Below are 18248 nucleotides of genomic sequence, written 5' to 3' on the forward strand. Positions count from 1 at the left end.
CATCCTTGTTTACGGGCTCCAATAAACCCACTCCTGTTCATATTTCCTCTCCTACCCAATCACAGGTTCTGTTCATAATTGTTTTTTTTTTTTGTGTGTGTGTTTTTTTTTTTAATTTATTATTATCCTTATTCTGCTTCATCTTTTACTTCTGACTCTTCTCTAGGGAGAACTATCTACCTCTGTCCCTCCTATACCTCCATCTAAAAGCACCAAAATTTACCCAGTGGTCCATCCTGTCCCCGACCCCACTGCCCAGACTGGTTTCTTTAACCCTTCTCACCAAAAGCAAAGGAAAGAATCCCCCAATCCCTTGTTCCAAAGTTCAGAGTGCACTTCTCATGTGGATTCCTTTTCTAGTAACAGTGAAGGGCCCACGGAAAAGTCTAGTTCTCACGCAAGCCACGATACCACAGCTCCACTTCCTGAAATCAGATTCTCTTCAGGTCCTATTTTTACTGTATCAAAGAAACAAACAGGGACTGAACACAAGCCTCAGGGCAGTCTAGAAACTCAGCAAATCTACCAGAATTCTCATGAGACATCGGAGAGTCACAGATGTCTTATCAATACAAAGGTAACAGGTGTGCCGGTAACCTGACATGATAGCATCAGCATGTATGAAAAAGAGCAATTTTGCACATGCTTAGATTCAGAGGTGGGCATCTTTTTTTTTTTTTTTTTTTTTGCTGGTCAATTCAAGTCAGGTAAATTGTATTTATAAAGCACATTTAAAAACACCATAGTCAACCAAAGTGCTGTACCGTAAAAATAAAATCTGAATAGAACCTTTGAGGAACTCTGCAGGTAAGAGGGGCTGGAGAGGAGGAGAAAGCCCCTAGGTTGACTGAAAAGGATATGTCTGTTAGGTAGGATTTAAACCATTTAAGAGCAGTACCTGTAATGCCAACCTGGATTTCAAGCTTTGCTAGCAGGATGGCGTGATCCACGGGTGTCAAAAGCAATTGTTAAGTCAAGAGGGACAAGAACAGCAGACCTGCTAGAGTCAACGATTAATAAAAGGTCATTTAAAACTGTAAGAAGGGCAGTCTTAGTGCTATGGTGCTTTGTCTAAAGCCAGACTGAACTTTTTCATGGATGCTGTGTTCAGTTAAAAAGTCCTTTAACTGGTTATACACAACTTTCTTTAAAACCTTAGATAAAAAGGGAAGCTGGGAGATGGACCTATAGTTGGAGAGAATAGCGGGATCAAGGTTTTGCTTTTTTTTTTCCCAATCAACGGACGCACCACGGTGTGTTTAAAGACAGCCGGGACACAACCGGTCGTAAGGCAAGTATTAATTATCAGTAATACAAATGGACCCACGGAAATGAGTACATCTTTAAGTAATGTGGAAGGGATAGATTCCAAGGGGCAATTTGTGGGTCATAAGTGTGTGATCAGTGAAAAAAAAGTATTGCTGAGGTAGTTTACCCTTATAATAGTTTACCCTTATAATAACACTTCTATCTTGCATTCCATGGACAAAGAAAGAATTCAAATTGGTTCTGCTTTCATTGGTTACTTGAAACACATCCCAAAATGCTCTTATCAGAAAGAAACCTGAAACCAGGACTAAGAAAGGGAGCAACTACAAATAAATCTCGGGTAAAGTCAACTATAACTGTGAATGACAAGTAATTAATTGAACCAACCCAGTTATTTCACTCAACTGGACATATTTCTGCACTGCTTGGTAGTACTGAAACGCGACTGGTTACATTGACTGATTGCAGTTTGTGCTATAAAGATGCAGCAATATAGCAGGCAAACATCCAAGTCAGTTGAATTACAGTATATTTCAGGAAGCAAAAAGGGGTTTGGTGGGCTGAAGGACATATGACAAACATCTGACATAATGTCTATCCTGATTTACAATGACCGGTCCATCGGTCCGTTGTCGGTCCGTCAGCAAAACTGGTGTCCGTTTTGTTCATCAGTGCTGATGAAGTGCCCACCTCTGCTTAGATTTTAAACATTTATTTGTGATCAGTGCAAAGACATTGTGTGTAACGGTTACTCCTCCATTTGCTGTATGTCTTAGTACAATGCAAGTTATGGTCTCGAAGACCCTAAAGGAATCGTTCAAAAATCAATCATTCGCTCTGAGAGTTGTCCAACTGGAGCTCCAAGCTACAGTAAAGAGGTACCAGTTAATAACCCAGCCTAATTCCAGGTTTGCTAAGGGACAGGATATTGTCACCTGTTCTCTTCCTGACTTTCTTCTCTGAATGTTCTGTTTCTTTCTGTTGTATTTTTATTTCTATTGGTGTCAATATCAGCGTACCGTTGGAAAGGTGTCATCATCCATAGATGCTAAAGCCCAAATACTTGCCATGCTCTATGAGACAGATCACAGGCCTAGCGCTGCTATGGTAAGATGTGTGTTTTGAGCTTGCAGGCAGATATCGATCCATCAAGACAATGACCTTTTCTGCAGTTCTGTCTAAGATATTAAATTTATAAAATAAAAAAGAATTGAGCAGTTGTACATTCTGCATGCTGTAACCTATGACTATAAAATCTAAATCTGGAACAGAGCTTCATGCTTGCTTAACATGGCTGATAGTGTCTTGGTTATGCACCTGAGCTTGTTAAAATGTTCCCAACTCCTCTTCATTGTGCACAGTCAGAAATTCGGTGGCGCACTACCCTGAGAGTGGACCAAATTTTTACTTGTCACATGCTCATTGAATTTAAATGCATCGTTAGGCACAAATATTATATAAAAAATGAAAGGTCCATCAAATATTTTGCTCACCTCATTTATCAGCTTGAAAGGATTAAAATGATAACCGCTTTCTTAAGTAGGATGCATTGCACCTCTGTGCACCACTATCGCAATAATAAATTCCTTCCTTCCTTCCTTCCTTCCTTCCTTCCTTCCTTCCTTCCTTCCTTCCTTCCTTCCTTCCTTCCTTCCTTCCTTCCTTCCTTCCTTCCTTCATCCATTTTCAACTACTGTTATTCATTTAACATACATTTTGCAAACCAGTGCAAGTAAAATGCTGACCTTGTTTGTGTGTGATCGCCACATTATTTTTAACAAATGTACCACACTTCCCCCTCCCAATTTTTTGAAAAAAAAACAAAACCTATAATTTAAAAAAAAAAATGGATTATGGTCTTTCTTACCTTTTCAGTATTTATTTTCCAGAGTAGGCACATGCAAATATTCATACATTTTGGAAGGTATTCTTGTTTTTAATCCACCAGTACACTCTTTCTCAAATAGTGGGATGGGCCCTTCTGGAGGAGCGCAAGGCGATGTGAAGTGTGTGACGTGTAATCGCAATAAAATAAGGATTGGCATAGTATTTCTTTCCATTTCAGTCACTTGTATTTTTTTTCTTTTTTAGACTAACCTGTAACCTGTACAAACACTGTAAAAAATGTCATTAACAGTTGTTGAAAGTTGATTTATATTGCTTTTTTATGTTAATGTTCAAAAGGATACAGTTTTAGATATACTTGAACAATTTTTAGAGACAATCTTATTTACAGTCGACGCTATGAGTGACGTAAATGGTTTTCTCTTTTCTAAGAGGGGCTGTGCAAAAAATAATGGAAAAGTACCGCACTAGTAGAAATGAAATGTCTTTAACAATGTCAAACTTCCTGTTAGTAGTTACACAGAATTTGTGTAATATTCCTATCAGGTATTTGTTGCAATAAAAGGAAAGACATATCCAACAAGTGACTCTGACCTTGTTCATGTCTTTCCCTTTTCTCAGAGTGTCGGACGTAAAGAATTTCACTCTGGACATGGGGGCAGTGATATCTGCCATTTTTGCTCCAAACGAGTATATGTCATGGAGAGACTGAGTGCTGAAGGCTACTTCTTCCATCGAGAGTGTTTCCGTTGTGACGTCTGTAAATGCACCCTACGATTGGGCGGGCACATCTTCAACTCATATGAGGGTGTGACTAAATCACAACATGTATCACTTAATCTTGAACTAATTTCCTTTTGTGTGAAATACTTATTGTATTATTGTTTGTATTTTTCTTCCAGCAAAGTTCTACTGTAAGATGCATTATAACCAATGCCAGTCCACCACACCCTTCAGGAAAAGAAAGGTAAATACTACTGTAACATGGAACGTTAACAATAATTGAAAAAAAAAAGAATCAGCATTTAATGCTATGGGCCCTATTTTGTGCTAGCAAAGTACTGCCTATCAGAGTGCATGGATAGAGTTTTCTTTCTTTTGGTATTTTTTGCAGACATGTGCAAATGGGCATTTGCCCATTTGAGTACAGATGAGCTAAGCCATGTTATTTATAAAGGCCTGCAAACACACCTCCATATGTGAGGTGATCACAGATGACCACCCAAAATATTCTCTCGGATGATGATTAAATGAATTGATTCTGACACAGCCAAAATCCTAAACACATAAATTCTGTAGGCTTGAACCGGCAAGAGAATCAAGATGCAGCAGTTTGCGCCTTAGCGCGTGTATACTACTTTAATGTCTTGAATAGTCTTTCAAAATGAATACTTGCAGAGCTACTGTACTGAACTTAAAAATGCCCCTTTTTCGGCTGTATCCTGTGGGAAAAACCTTGAGTAGTATCTTATTTAACAAGTTATCCATCCTTTTAAGTTTGAGTACAGTGGGCCCTCGTGTTACAACGTCCCTGACTTAACGTTATTTTCATGTTGCGACCTGGAATACTGAGTTTTTTCATCTTTATGATATTTTCCCGGTTTTGCGCCCAAAACAACTCATGACTCTAGGGGCTTGGCTGTATTTGTGTTGTTTCGGCTCCATCTGCAGGCACTTTTAGGTCATTACTTTTTTAGGTGGCTTATTTTCAGTTGCCGTCCCTGCAACGCGTCACTACAATTCTGATCTGCTATTTGTCAGTGTCTCCTCACAGAGATGGTGGTCTGCTATTGGTCGGCCTCACTTGTTTCAAAATGGCAGAATGGTAAAGCTTTGTTCAATTGTGAGTGGTTACAAAACTGTATTTATAGTGCATTTTACTGCTTAATTAAAAGTTGAAAGGGCTAGCCATGGGTTCCAAGATTGCTAGTGATGTTAAAGAGAGCAGTAAGATGATTTATATGGAAACAACCCTTATTTGGGAATATGGACATAACAAGCGTTACTCAAAGCTAAATAAATTATTTCTATATTTTTTATTTATGATGTTATCTGATTGTATATATGTATATTGTATATACGTAGCACTTACTATACTATTTTGGTACCAATTCTTAATATGTATGTACAATTTTGTTTTTGTTTTTTTTACCTGGGATTCTAAATGCATTAGCTAGTTAACATAGGTTTGGATTGCCCATCATACGGCGAATTTGCCTTACGACCCCAAGCGCGGAACGGATTAATCTTGTAACACGGGGACCCCACTGTGTGTGCTCTAACTCTCTCTCTCTCTCTAAAAAAATGTGTCTATATATATATATATATATATATATATATATATATATATATATATATATATATATATATATATATATATATATAATTTTTTTTTTTTAATGGTTTGAGGAACATTTTTATTATCCTACATATGTAATGTGTATAATTTTGTGTAGGATGATCACAACCGTGTGACCGCTTTGGTGCTCGACAAGGGGAGAAACCCAGTGACAAGCAGCATACAGATACAACCTCCAGGTACCCTGGTTTCCTTGCTAAGGCAAGGCCTAAGTTGGCTGAGGCATGCCAGCCGGGCTGTGTGCGTGATTCCCGGACATCTTTTGGGCAATGTGCGGGTGTGTTTTGCAGCTGTTAGCGCCCATGTCAGAAGCTACTCACATGACTATGTGTTTCTATATGAGTTGCTGAGCATGGGCTGTTCCTTGCTTTGCGTAATGCATGAGGTGCTTGGACAGATCAACCAGGAGCCTCAGCTAGCTCGGCAGCAAGTCATCGGTATCTAGCTCACATAAGTGTGCTCTATTTACTCCCCATATATTTGTGGAGTTGTCTAATTCTATTGTTACTGTATGCATTCCAAGTGCCTAATTTGATATATTTTTTAAGGCCGATGTTATTTTAATAGACAAGGTTTATATCACCTCACAAGGTTTGTTTGTTTCATTCTAGTTTTATGCAATTTGAAGCCATTTTAATCCTACTGTGAAATATCACAGTTATGCTGTATGGATTTGATGGTTACGTGGGCTGCTTCAACTATAAACTGCACTATTCAAGTGTGAATGAATGAATCACATTTGAGCAACCGAGTATTAACTATTGTTAATGAAGCATTGCAGTCCAATTTGCAAGTAACCTGTGACATGCTTCTAAAGTCTAACTTTCAATGTGTTGGATGCTTGCACTGTTTGTGCAATTACAAGGCAAGTGAGTATTTTGACCATATGTCCATTTTAATGCATATTTGCTAACTCAAAGCTGTATAAACTATTAGATATAAGTATATCAGGTGATGTGTGTTTGTCTCATGGAGTGTGTGGCCTAAGGAGATCAACACCCTATATCAAGGTGTGCATAATTATTTGGCAGCTTCCTTTCTTTAGGCAAAATAAGTCAAAAAAGAGTTTTATGTGACTGAAAAGTCAACAATTTAAGAAGTCTTTCAGAGGGATGCAACACTGTTGAAATTGCAAAGATATTGTGACGTGATCACAGAACCATCAAACGTTTTATTGCAAACGGTCTTTAGGGTCGCAAGAAATGTGTCGAGAAAGATGCAAATTAAGTGCCAAAGACTTGAGAAGACTCAAATGGGAAGATACCAGTACCTTATGATCCCCAGTGCTATCATATTCCAGAACTGCAATCTGCCTGGAGTGCCCGGAAAGACAGATGTTTCAAAAGTCTTGGGCACAGATGAGATGATAGTGACTCTTGACGGACTAGATGGTTTGGCCCGTGGCTGGATCAGTAAAGGAAACGGGGGTGACCCAGGATATGCCGGAGAGACTATGTCTCTCGGCTGGCCTGGAAACACTTGGGGATCCTCCCCGGAGGAGCTGGACGAAGTGGCCGGGGAAAGGGAATCAGGGTTTCCCAGCTGAAGCTGCTAACTCGGTGACCCGACCCCAGATGAACGCTAGTGTCTCCAACGAGACACAATGTCTTTTTTTTTTTTAAACATTTATTCAGTTTTGATTTCTTAGGAACATGCCTTTTCCACAAAAACATGTGGACAACTGTTCCTCTTTGAGACTAGCTTTAAATTGTGTAGCTTTTATAGTATAAAATAAGATGAACACAAATATTAAAAAAGGTACAACAAGATACATGAAACGTTTGCCAGTTTATTAATCTATGAGCATACCAGGACCGATAGACAGAAAGCAGATTGATTTCTGTCTATCTTTAATATCGGCTTTGGGACATTTAAAATAGACTTAAATTGTAAGGGGGCACATCTTAGTTATACTTATTGAAAAGAAGTGTGGCTATATTAGCCACTTTTTTCATGTTTATTTCAACATTTTGAGCTCCCACTTTAACAGATAAAATTAAAAAAGTGAGATGGGAAAATGTCCTTTTTAAGTTAGTTGCATAATAATTCTGTGCACCAATAGTGGCCGAATAATTTTACACACTGAGAAAGTAAAACTCTCCCATTTACTTCTCTACCTGATGTTCAAGATTTATTAACATTTTGGGTCCACCAAGAGCACTGTAGTTGTTCAAAAATGAAGTTAATCTTCAAAAATACAACTTGCCTAATAATTGTGCACACAGCATATAAGAATGGAGAACAGAAATCCACATGGCAAACTGCCTGCTTCACCATGACTATAATGGAAATGCCGAAAACAATGTTTTCTTTTCCTTACTAGTTTAATTTGTTTAATGACTTGTGTGTATTTGTTAGTTTTTATTTGGGTTGAAAATGTACTCTTACAAAATTATACCTTTGCACTGGGAGGTCGATGATATATATATATAATCTGTCTAAGAAGAAAATGTGTCAGACTGATATGATTTTGTCTAGTTTTTTAAGCACTTTGGTTTTTATAGTTTTTTTTTTTTTGCCCAAGGCAATCAAAAATGTTGGGTTTTTTTTAACAAATATTTAAATGGAAAAAAAGACCAAAGAATTTCAATTCTGACCGATCACATTCTGCTAGTATGACTGTCAAAACTCGGTGTTTCTTCTTCTTTTCCACACTTAAATCTGTTCTGCCTCTGCACTCTTCTCAGATCTTTTTTCTTAATTTTTTCCTCAGTTCATTCACTTCATTTTGTTCAGTCGGTTTAACATTTGCAACGCAGCATAATCTGATTGATTCAAGAAGAGCAACAAACGGCCGTTGTCATAACTTCAATTTTATGATGCAATGTATGGATTTCCATTTCTTTCTACTTTACCAGTGTAATAATTGTGTGAAGCACAGATTAAACTTGTTATTGGACGTATTCATCGCATTTCCATCGCATAGTCACTGTTTGTATTCCATGCCCGCCATAACATCAATGTGACCCTTACTTACACATGTGCTTAGCAGTTCTTCACTAACCCGTAACACCAAAACGCTATCTGCTGCTCAGTTGATCATTGTCAGCCGTCCTTCTCCCGAGGCTAGTTTGACAGTAACGCGTGTGTCCGCATCTGTGTGTGGTTCCCTCTGTTACAGAAGAAGACATCCCCCTTCAGAACCCCTCTCCAGATCTTTCATGTACCTGCTAGAATTTTTGAGAAAGAGATAAGCTAACCAATAGCTGCTTTTCCCATACAACATTAGACTTTTGAAATGCTATATAGACATATAATATGGTGAAGTAAATATACAAAATGAACACATCCTTGTTTTTTGTTGTCTTGCCGTGTCTTTTTATACATAGATAGATAGATAGATAGATAGATAGATAGATAGATAGATAGAGTATATTGGACATCCTTTGCAGGAAATGAAGGCGTTAACAGCAGCAGCAGCTTTTCTTAGTCGAAAAATAAACATTTGGGGAAAATATTTTTAAAATTACAATGTGTGATTGTTATATATATATTTGTTATGTATTTGCTGATATCGACAGACCTGTTCTTCAAGTCACTTCTGTGAGGATTTGTACATTGTACATTAGTGTACATTTCCAATTGTTTAATATTTTATCTCATAATATGTTCTTTTTCAATTAAATTTCACAGGTTCTGCGTTCAAATTATTCTCTGTCTCTATTTGTTGGGTTCTCAAGTAAAATATGATTTTTTTTTAACAAGGTGTGTTCACTTTCTATATTTTATGACTATTAACTCATTCAATGCCAGCAATGTATTTTTCCTTTTTTTTTTTTTTTAATTTCTGGCATTGAATGAGTTAATTGTCTGCATTACTGTAGGTATAGCTGGCTCTGCAGTCTACCGACCTTTTTCTTTCATTTCCTTGTCAGAACCACTCTAAAGATTGCTTAATATATTTATGCAGTGTAAATATAAATAAGAATAAATTTATTGTTATCATAGTTGTTTTGTCATTTTTGTCAGACCGTTTGGTTCGCATTACAAAACTTGAAATTGGAGTTGTTTTCTTACGTTCAAAAAATCATTTTCAGATTTAACCACACAATTAACAATTGCATTCACACCCATCTGTCAGAAAATCATTTGTCTGCCCTTGTGTTTAGTTTATCTAACATCACCTATTTTAATGTCATAGTTTGTCAGTCCAAGAGGACCGCACTTTTCGAACTGAAAGAACAGAAAGAAAGCAGTTACAGCATAAGGCCATAAATTCAACAGTGCCTAATTGTATTTGATACCTGAGCAAAGCTGAAGTGAACCACATCTATCAACTTCTTCTGGACTATGTTTCTGGACTTTCTCAAGTCTGTTCCTTTGGGTGGTGATGCTGTTTCACATCTTCTCAACACTTCACCTGTGACTCTTTGATTAATTGCTTCTTACAAACCTGTAGCCAATCAAAATGGGAACATCAAGCTGAAACAGTAAGTTGACTCCACTCTAAAAGTACTGGACCTATCCTTTTTATATATATATATATATATATATATATATATATATATATATATTTGTATGTCTGTTGGTTTGCTGTTAAAAAACATTGGATTTGGAATCCTTTAAGACTCAGAAGAAATTGCATCTCTTTTGAGATTGGGTCACAAGCTTGATGCAGTTATTGCACTCAAGAAATTTGCAACTAAATACGATTAATTTCTCACTTTTAAGTTTAAGTTTGTTTTTTCCAACACCCATGTTCATCTTCAACTGTGGTCGTTTATCACAAATTATTTCATTTATTTTATACTACTGTAACAAATTATGTATTCAGATTGCCATATCAGACTCAAATGCTTCAGTAGTATAAACCAGAAAATAGAGTAATTAAATTAAACTCACTGTTTTCATATTTAGTTTTTTTTTTTTTTTTTTGATTAAGCGCACCTTTGCGAAATGTTTTATAATTTTGACGTCCTTGAATGTGAGTATGGTACTCCCTTGCAAAATGTTTGATTGTTACAGTGTGATGTGATTGTCAAAGTAGATGGTAAAGTGTTTTACCAACATTAGACATGTAGAAATAGAATGTTTGTTTACTTTTTTCCATTGCATTGTAAAGCTGTGTACTTGTCAAGTTAAGTGGCTAAGTATTTGTTTCCATGTTCATTGCAACTGTGCATGTTGAAATGTATTGCTTAGTTCATTCTCACTGTACTTTTGGCGTTAATGCCAGTTCATAGTCAATACGCAATTAATGTTGTTGTTGTTTTTATTCATTTCCAGACAGATCATCTAACATGCACGCTGATAGATGTTTGACAGCTGATGCCAGGGAAACAGACACGGCTGTCGAAACTCTAAATGCCCCCAGCCTAGAAAAGCCTGCAGAGCAAGTTGTCACAGAGGCGAAAGGTGCTGAAGGTCAGGTCCAAAATTTTGATTGCATGCTTATAAGTATATATTGCGCTACATCCTCGCTACAATATCATCCGACCTTTCACAATCTAATGAAGTCTAAGAACTGTAAGAACACAGTCTTGACCAATGTAATCTATTTTGCTTTCTACTGTCCAAAAGTGTGAAATGCTCTTTTGTGCTTATATCCGTCCTTTTGAGTCCTCGTTTTTTTATTTTTTTTAACTTTATCAAAGTATGACATTTGTATGACATTTTACTCAAGTTAGTCACTGAAAAGGTTTGTTTGAATTATTTTGTACTCGCTATTTCTTTTTCTTTTAGGAGTTGTGATTTACCAAATTAAGTGACTACAGCAGCAGAGTGTGGTGAAGTGCAGACCTGCACTGGTTTTCACCAAGTAACTGTGCTTAATTTGATTATTGTACTAAATTTAATTAGATCAAAGAGTAAGAATGTTTTCACCTGTAAGTGTAAATACACTTTATCCTTCATTTATCTCAATTTTTCCTTGTACGATACTTGCATTAGCATTTGACTTCCACTTCATGTTGGCAGGGAAATGAGGATTCATTCCTATTAATTACTTAATTACTTCAAGCTGTTACTCTTTGAACGGGGGGGGGGGGGGGGGTGAAGCTCTTTGTGATGATGCTTGTTGAAACTCATCTGTGGTTTACATTTTTAGTAAAGTTGAACTGATCCAACATGAATGCCATGCCATGTCGCAGCTTTCTAAAGTCTAAACAGGAAATCGTATTTTTGTGTTTTGTTTTTCCCAATTTTATGCAGGTCACTGTAAGACCAAACACAGTAAATGTTGGAAACAGAGAATCAGAGCAAGTGAGTATTATTCTCTGTAGTTCGACTTTTCTGTTCCTCAAATGCATCTCCATGTGACCTGAGTTTTGTATAAAGTCTAAGGTTGTGTATGGTCAAATTAAAAGGGCAACTAAGCTAAAAAAGAAAATTGACACTGACTAAGATCAAATGCCATAAAACATTTTTTTTTTTTTAAACTAATGTAGGAGTGCCTCAATCCAGAGAACTGAATCCCCATACTGAGCAAACGACTGATTGTTTTTCCCTTTAAGGCAAACGCCTTATTTGTGAACATTATGTTATCATTATCGTCATGTCCTTCCCAGCATTCCCATCCATATTTGTCAAAAACTTCCAACGAACCTGGCCACAGGATAAAGACGGACCAGAGACTGTTCCTGAAGATGACTCGGACTTTGAGGAGATTGCGCCGGCTGAAAAACAAACAGTATGTTCAAATGTTGAACATATTTAATGAATAAATACTAATTAGTTTGTCTTTGCTCAGACCTCTAAAGGCGACCAATCTGGTGATCCAAATCATCATTCAGAGGGAAGGGAGAAGAGCGAAAAGCATCCAAAAAACACAGCATGCAACTTTAGCAGCCCAAAGAAACGCCTGACTTTGTCTCTTACTGACAAAGAGCGACTCTTGAACTGGAACATGTTAGGCACTCCAGAGGAAAATTCAATTACGACAGATGCTAAAACCACAAAGCAACACCAGGTTGAGACATCATTATCCTTCTCTTTGTATAAATTGACAGTCCAGCAAGAAACATGGTAACGTTCACCTCATAATGACCTGTGTTATCCATTCCTCTCTGATGTTTTATCAGGTCCAAGCAGAGACAGAAGCAGATAAGCCTCAAGCAGACTCTGGCCAGCATGAAGAACAAACGGAAAGCCAATCTGTCTCCGCCTCTTCCCTCTCAGCATTTCAGCTCATTGCCAATGCCTTCAGGAGGACATTTAGTGTGACCAATCCTTCCAGCAGTTCCAATGCAGCCCCCACAATGTTTGTAAAGACATCATTATGTGCTGCTCTTATTATACAGATTTAATGGAAGCCTTTTCATCAAGTGTCTCCTTCAAATGTTTGATGATGTGATGATCTATTTCTGTGATGAATGTGTTTCACCAGGAGGCCCAGACATGACGGCCAACGCAGACGCAGGCCTATGTCAGAGGGAGAGTTAAATTTTACATCTGCTGAACTTGAGTCGACCAAAGAAAAGAAAGCTCAAAACCATCAGGATCTGCCCTCTCTGTTTGAGCAAGTTTCCCTGAAAGGCCGCAGAGACTCTGGAAGGGTCTTCAATGATAATGCATCATCACTGCCCAACAGGAGGGTTACCCTTTTCTCTTCTCTGAGGCTGAGGAAAAGGGAGCCATCGGAGAGTGACAAGAAGGACCAAGAGCTCCAAAAGGAAATCAGGATGATTCTTACCAACCTGCGAAACAAAGGTCAGTGTGTTGATTTAGCACACCTGCAACTTTTAATTAATCAGTTCTGATGCAAAGTATGCAGTGAGCTGAAAAATTATGACCGGAGTGATTCTTTTCACTTAAGTTCTTGGAGTCGTTTACATGTGACCCAATTTATTGTTTTGGGCACTTAGCCTGTTAGACACTAATACAACAAAAACATATTTCTGAAAACAACCGTTCTTTTTTTCCCGCAAAATATTAAGGAGATGGAGAAGGTTGTACGCTTACGCACTTCCTCATTGTGTTCCTCAGGATTTCACAATCAGAGATGAGAATTTTTCGCTCACCGACAAGTTTCGATTTTCAGATCAAAATGATCATTACCATCTGCCTCAAAGGCTTGATCTGTGGTCAGTGTTGAAGTTACTTCAAAACTGTAATGCATGATTTGTTACTTATTACTGTCCCTTATTTACTGTATTATTTCAAAGTAATTAGTTACATTATAATATCACTGTCTTTGAAATGTAAGGCATTACACTACTATTGTGTTGCTTTTACATTAATCTTACCAACATAACTGGAAATATAGATTTGCCATTCTAAATGTAGCTCATTACACATCCACTTCAAGGTTGGCTTAAGCCCAGAAACAGGACACATCATTTTTGTATTTGAATCCCTTTATTCACTTCACTTCAGAGCATAGTGATGCATTGTTTATGCTTTTAGACAGAAACAGTTTGTGCATTCCACAATTTCAATGTTAATATTCAAATTCAGTTCAGTCAACTAGTTTAGGGACAGACGTTTCAAAAATAGATGGTTTCGATGGGGCTAACGTTAACAGCTAGCCTACATCACCATTATTGTGTTTAATGTACTGTTTAACCTGAGTTTTGTATGCTTCTTCTTAATACATATTGACTAGAACTATTTATAGACTATAGTCAGGCATACGCATAAATGGTACGCATGCGACACAGAAATCACTGATGCTTAACATTGCGTGCTTCATGGCGCGTATTTGCGTACCCTACCTGCTTGATGCCAACCGAGAAGCAATAGCTAATCGCCCACTTGCTGAGTCGCGAGACAAAATGCAGCAACAACGCAGGCTCTCGCATGAAATCTACGTAATGCCCCTCGAATTTTAAATACTGAAATGAAGCATGCAAATAAGTGTTGTCCACGCAAACTTTACATAAAAGTTTTTCCGGAGGTTTAGAAAACTTTTAAATTATTTTAATTTTGCGAGTTGGTAGTCTCCGCACAAGTGCAGTTAAACCCTCCAGGGACTTTGTGCATGAGTGGGCGGGGCCGCACACCTGAGTAATCCGTGAAAAAAACGGATTACTAGTTTTGAAATGCTGGCAAATCCACTGTGGAAAGCGGCAGCATATCTTCTATGCATGACATACTCCGCCATGAGTCTCGCTGTGCGAGAGAACGCTTATATTGCCTTCTTTGTGTTATCCTCACTCTCAATCCTTCGCGTGCTTTTTTTTTTTGCTAACTTCACGTAACTATGGCACCACTGTAAATGCCACTGTAATTGGTCAAATTACTGGTGATATTTAACGAAGTGGACAGCTCTTTAGGTGTCGCGCTCAAAGTGCACCTAACTAATATATTACTCTTGTCTTAATCCCTGGCGAAATGAAAGTAATGGGCCTATGTCCATCTTGTATACGTATTGTCCATATTCAAGCAGTCTTCTGCTGCTGCCGCACTCCTCTCTTTTGTAGTAGATACTAATAACAAGAAGTAAACATTTCGCCCCGGACTTTTCTCGTCCTATGTTTTGGGCAAATTTTGGGGGAAAAACACCATTTTTAGGTTAAAAATGTGTTGTGCGTAATGCACTGCGTTTCTCTCATTTGTACCAAATAAAATATTAGGGGTTTTTTGTGGGTAAGGCATTACACTACCGTGTTACGTCAAAAAGTAATGTATTACAGTAATTGCATTATTTTCATAATGCATTACATCCAACACTGTCTGTTGTGGGCTCCATTTTCAGTGCAGGTAGTGACTGGAACAAGTGTTGCTATTGCATGCTGTTTTAACTATCGCTAAATATTTACAACATAACTTGCTTGCGGTAGGTACTTGTCACTGTGAGCTACACATTAAAAGTCGTTTTATTGGGAACTCGAGTTTCACCTTTGCCACACTCTTCTCAAGTGGTTCTCTTGCTTCTCATTGATGTTGAAACAAGTCCTCATAATTCAAGAACCTCAGTTAAAAAAAAAAATGCTCAAGGCCTTTTTTTTCTTTTACTTCTGGCCAATTGATACACGGTGTCCAATACCTACACTGAGCAAAAGCTACATGCACCAAATAGGACCTAAATGTTTGGATGTGTGGAAAGAAATGTAGACACTTTGTAATAATACTGTAACGTAACTGAGGAAAAAGTGAAGTTCTATGATTTTTTTTTCTGATATACTGTATGCTTCCTTACGTATTTTTAACTATAACGCTGTAGACAGAGTGGTGATGTTTGTTTTTTTTTGTACTTTATTAGTATTAGACTTGTACAAACAATGCACCACGAGTGATTTGAAACACTCCGAATTTTCCTGCCTAATGGATGGCATGCATTCATCCATTTTCCTCAACTCATTCAATCCCAAATACATTTTTGTTGATTTATTTATTTTAAGAGTCCAAATATTTTTTTTTCTTCCCCCCCAAGGCACTTGAATACTTCAAGGGTTACACTCCAAAATCAGTTAGGAGAAAAATAACTTAATTACCTGTATGGTCTAAAAAGGACCGACCCAATATTTTTTTTAGGTTGTCTTGAACAAAACGCCCCGTGTTGGGGGGTTGTATTATTCTTTACAAACCCAGAATGTTGGGTCCAACTCGTAGTTGGGTTGTTTTTAACTCTGTTTAGAGTATATTTACCCAAAGTACATGTTTACTTTAGTAATGAATTACCTAAGTAATTGATTACTTCGGTATTTAATAAATTTAATACCATCAATTTATAGAACCTCCTTGAGACAAACACTTGAAAAAAATACTAGAAAAAGTATAAATACCTCGGATTGAATGTCTGGACTTTTTAAACATGTAAGAATGAAATGTAAAAAAATTTGGGGTTATATATCACTCATTGGATTGCCATGTCAGTTTTTAGCAACATGTTCAACATTTCCTTTTTATCTAGCTTCAAGTCAGCAGAGTCTCGAGGGGCCCAGCTCAAGTGATGATGAATGTGAATCAGCTAATATGCGGGTTTGTGCACTTTTATGTAAACTTTGTGTACATTGCATTTGTGTATTAGCGTTGTTAAAATGTGTTTACTTTTTACCAAATGTTGAATACTTCTGGTCACAGGTGTCCTCAGGAAAACACCTAAACCTGAAACAGGAAAGGACATTGGCCCTACAGGCCAAAAGAGAACAATTACAGCGATTGCATAGAGCTCAGGTACTATTAATCTTACTGTTGCTTTTAATACTTCTTCTGAGCGGGTGTAGAATGTTTTTTCCTAGTGTGCAATTATAATGTTGGTCACCAAACCTTTAAAGATAATTTGTGGGGTTTTGATGTGGTTAGGCAATTCAGCGACAACTGGAGGAGGTTGGAGAAAAACAAAGAGACCTGGAGGAGAGAGGAGTGGCTATAGAGAAGGTTATTAGAGGAGAAACAGGTACTGAACAATGCAGTAAAATGCATAAATGTGTATTTATGGTCTGTTACAATGTTAGCCTCTGTTAGCATTTTTCCTTAAGTTACAAGAAATCAATGGAAATTGTCTATCATCTTTTTACCATGTTCACAAAATACATATTTTTGTATAGAACACATAAGATGAACTAAAAATAAATAAACAATTACAATTAAAACACACATATACATAGGAATACAAATGCCACAATTGACATTTTTGATTATACAACTTCCTTGCAAGGAATCCAGTGAACTGCAAAGAATTTAACAGAATATAATGATATACACTACTGTGCAGAAGTTACAAAGCTCTTGAGGAATAAGTCTTGAGGTCATGTCAATGACATTGGCGCTATATGCTAACTGCTGAGCTGTATATTTAAAAAATTACAAGAGTTATTGTTTATAATACAACAGGAACCAAAGCTCAATGTCTGGGAATGGGCTAGATGGTGAACCTCACTCTTTGTGAATCTCTTCAGGGCAATGGAAGGATATTACCTGCACTGAGCAGTAGCACGACAAAGCGACAGTTTATGTTAATACTAAGATTCAAGAGATTTATTGTTATATGTATAGTTGTACCATTCAATGAAATAACTTGAATGCACTTTCTGTGACTGAAGCCATCAGCAAGCTGTTTGGCACAAGCATGAAAAGTGGTCACTTCACCTTGTAAGTTGCAATGCTGATCTGGGCATTGCTTGTAAAAGTAAGATTTTTTTTCATTATGTATTGTAATGTTTGTTCGTTGTTGTCAGGCACAAATATGCCTGCGGGAGAGGACTGAGAGTCAAGCGTGAGTTGTGAGCTTGAGATGACGCGCTTGTTTCTTCTTGTTTCGCGCGTTTTTTCTATTTTTCTTTCAATAAAAGAAGTGATTGGACAGAAGCATGACTGAAACACGCGGAAGGATATTACAGTATTATAGACAGCAAACTACCACGTCCAGTCTTATTCATATTTTTTTAAAGCTTCACCGGATCATCTTGAGGACCAAATTAAACCTCTTTGCAGACCGGATCTGGTCCATGCGACGTACATTTGACACCCCTGCTATATATATGGTCATGTGTGTGCCACTGTACAATATGTGTTTGACAATAAGAAGAAATTGCTTCCTGTTGGTATAATGGCATCAGTATCATTAATGGTTGAAGTTTGATTATAGGTGAATGTTGTGAAATGACAAAAATATAGGCGTTCTCTCCTCTATTTGTTTTAAAAAATATGTTCTTATCCTTGCTTTTGCTTTTGTGTCCTCGCTCAAGGAAATGACCATCAGACAAACGATGGTGAACATGCCCAACTTTATCAATCTTGGTTTGAACTGGTTTTGGAGAAGAACAGACTAGCACGATATGAGTCTGATCTCATGATCTTGTGAGTGACTTTATATCTGCTTGAGAACCACCTAAACATCTAGTTTCACTGGCATTTACCATCTTCAACCAGTAGTGGTCACTCATTTTTCTTT

The 18248-nt window shown here is 37.4% G+C and overlaps 1 protein-coding gene across 3 annotated transcripts in view; it reads left to right on the plus strand.

Moving 5' to 3' along the window:
* LOC148421907 (F-actin-monooxygenase mical2b-like) overlaps nt 1-18248 on the plus strand; it is a 63103-nt gene that overhangs the window by 42491 nt on the left and 2364 nt on the right. For all 3 annotated transcript variants that reach the window (XM_088416338.1, XM_088416339.1, XM_088416340.1), the window contains 17 exons: nt 1-65; nt 167-577; nt 2046-2147; nt 2284-2376; nt 3736-3922; nt 4017-4081; nt 5571-5652; nt 10700-10837; nt 11624-11674; nt 11980-12101; nt 12162-12380; nt 12493-12671; nt 12798-13120; nt 16266-16333; nt 16436-16528; nt 16658-16751; nt 18043-18154. The exon at nt 1-65 is cut by the window's left edge and continues 70 nt beyond it. In XM_088416338.1, the coding sequence (XP_088272464.1) occupies nt 1-65; nt 167-577; nt 2046-2147; nt 2284-2376; nt 3736-3922; nt 4017-4081; nt 5571-5652; nt 10700-10837; nt 11624-11674; nt 11980-12101; nt 12162-12380; nt 12493-12671; nt 12798-13120; nt 16266-16333; nt 16436-16528; nt 16658-16751; nt 18043-18154 (2404 nt within the window). The remainder of the gene's footprint in view (nt 66-166; nt 578-2045; nt 2148-2283; nt 2377-3735; nt 3923-4016; nt 4082-5570; nt 5653-10699; nt 10838-11623; nt 11675-11979; nt 12102-12161; nt 12381-12492; nt 12672-12797; nt 13121-16265; nt 16334-16435; nt 16529-16657; nt 16752-18042; nt 18155-18248) is intronic.

Source organism: Hippichthys cyanospilos, chromosome 6 (assembly GCF_059441005.1).
Source record: "Hippichthys cyanospilos isolate Australia breed blue-spotted pipefish chromosome 6, RoL_Hcya_1.0, whole genome shotgun sequence".
Taxonomy (NCBI): domain Eukaryota; kingdom Metazoa; phylum Chordata; class Actinopteri; order Syngnathiformes; family Syngnathidae; genus Hippichthys; species Hippichthys cyanospilos.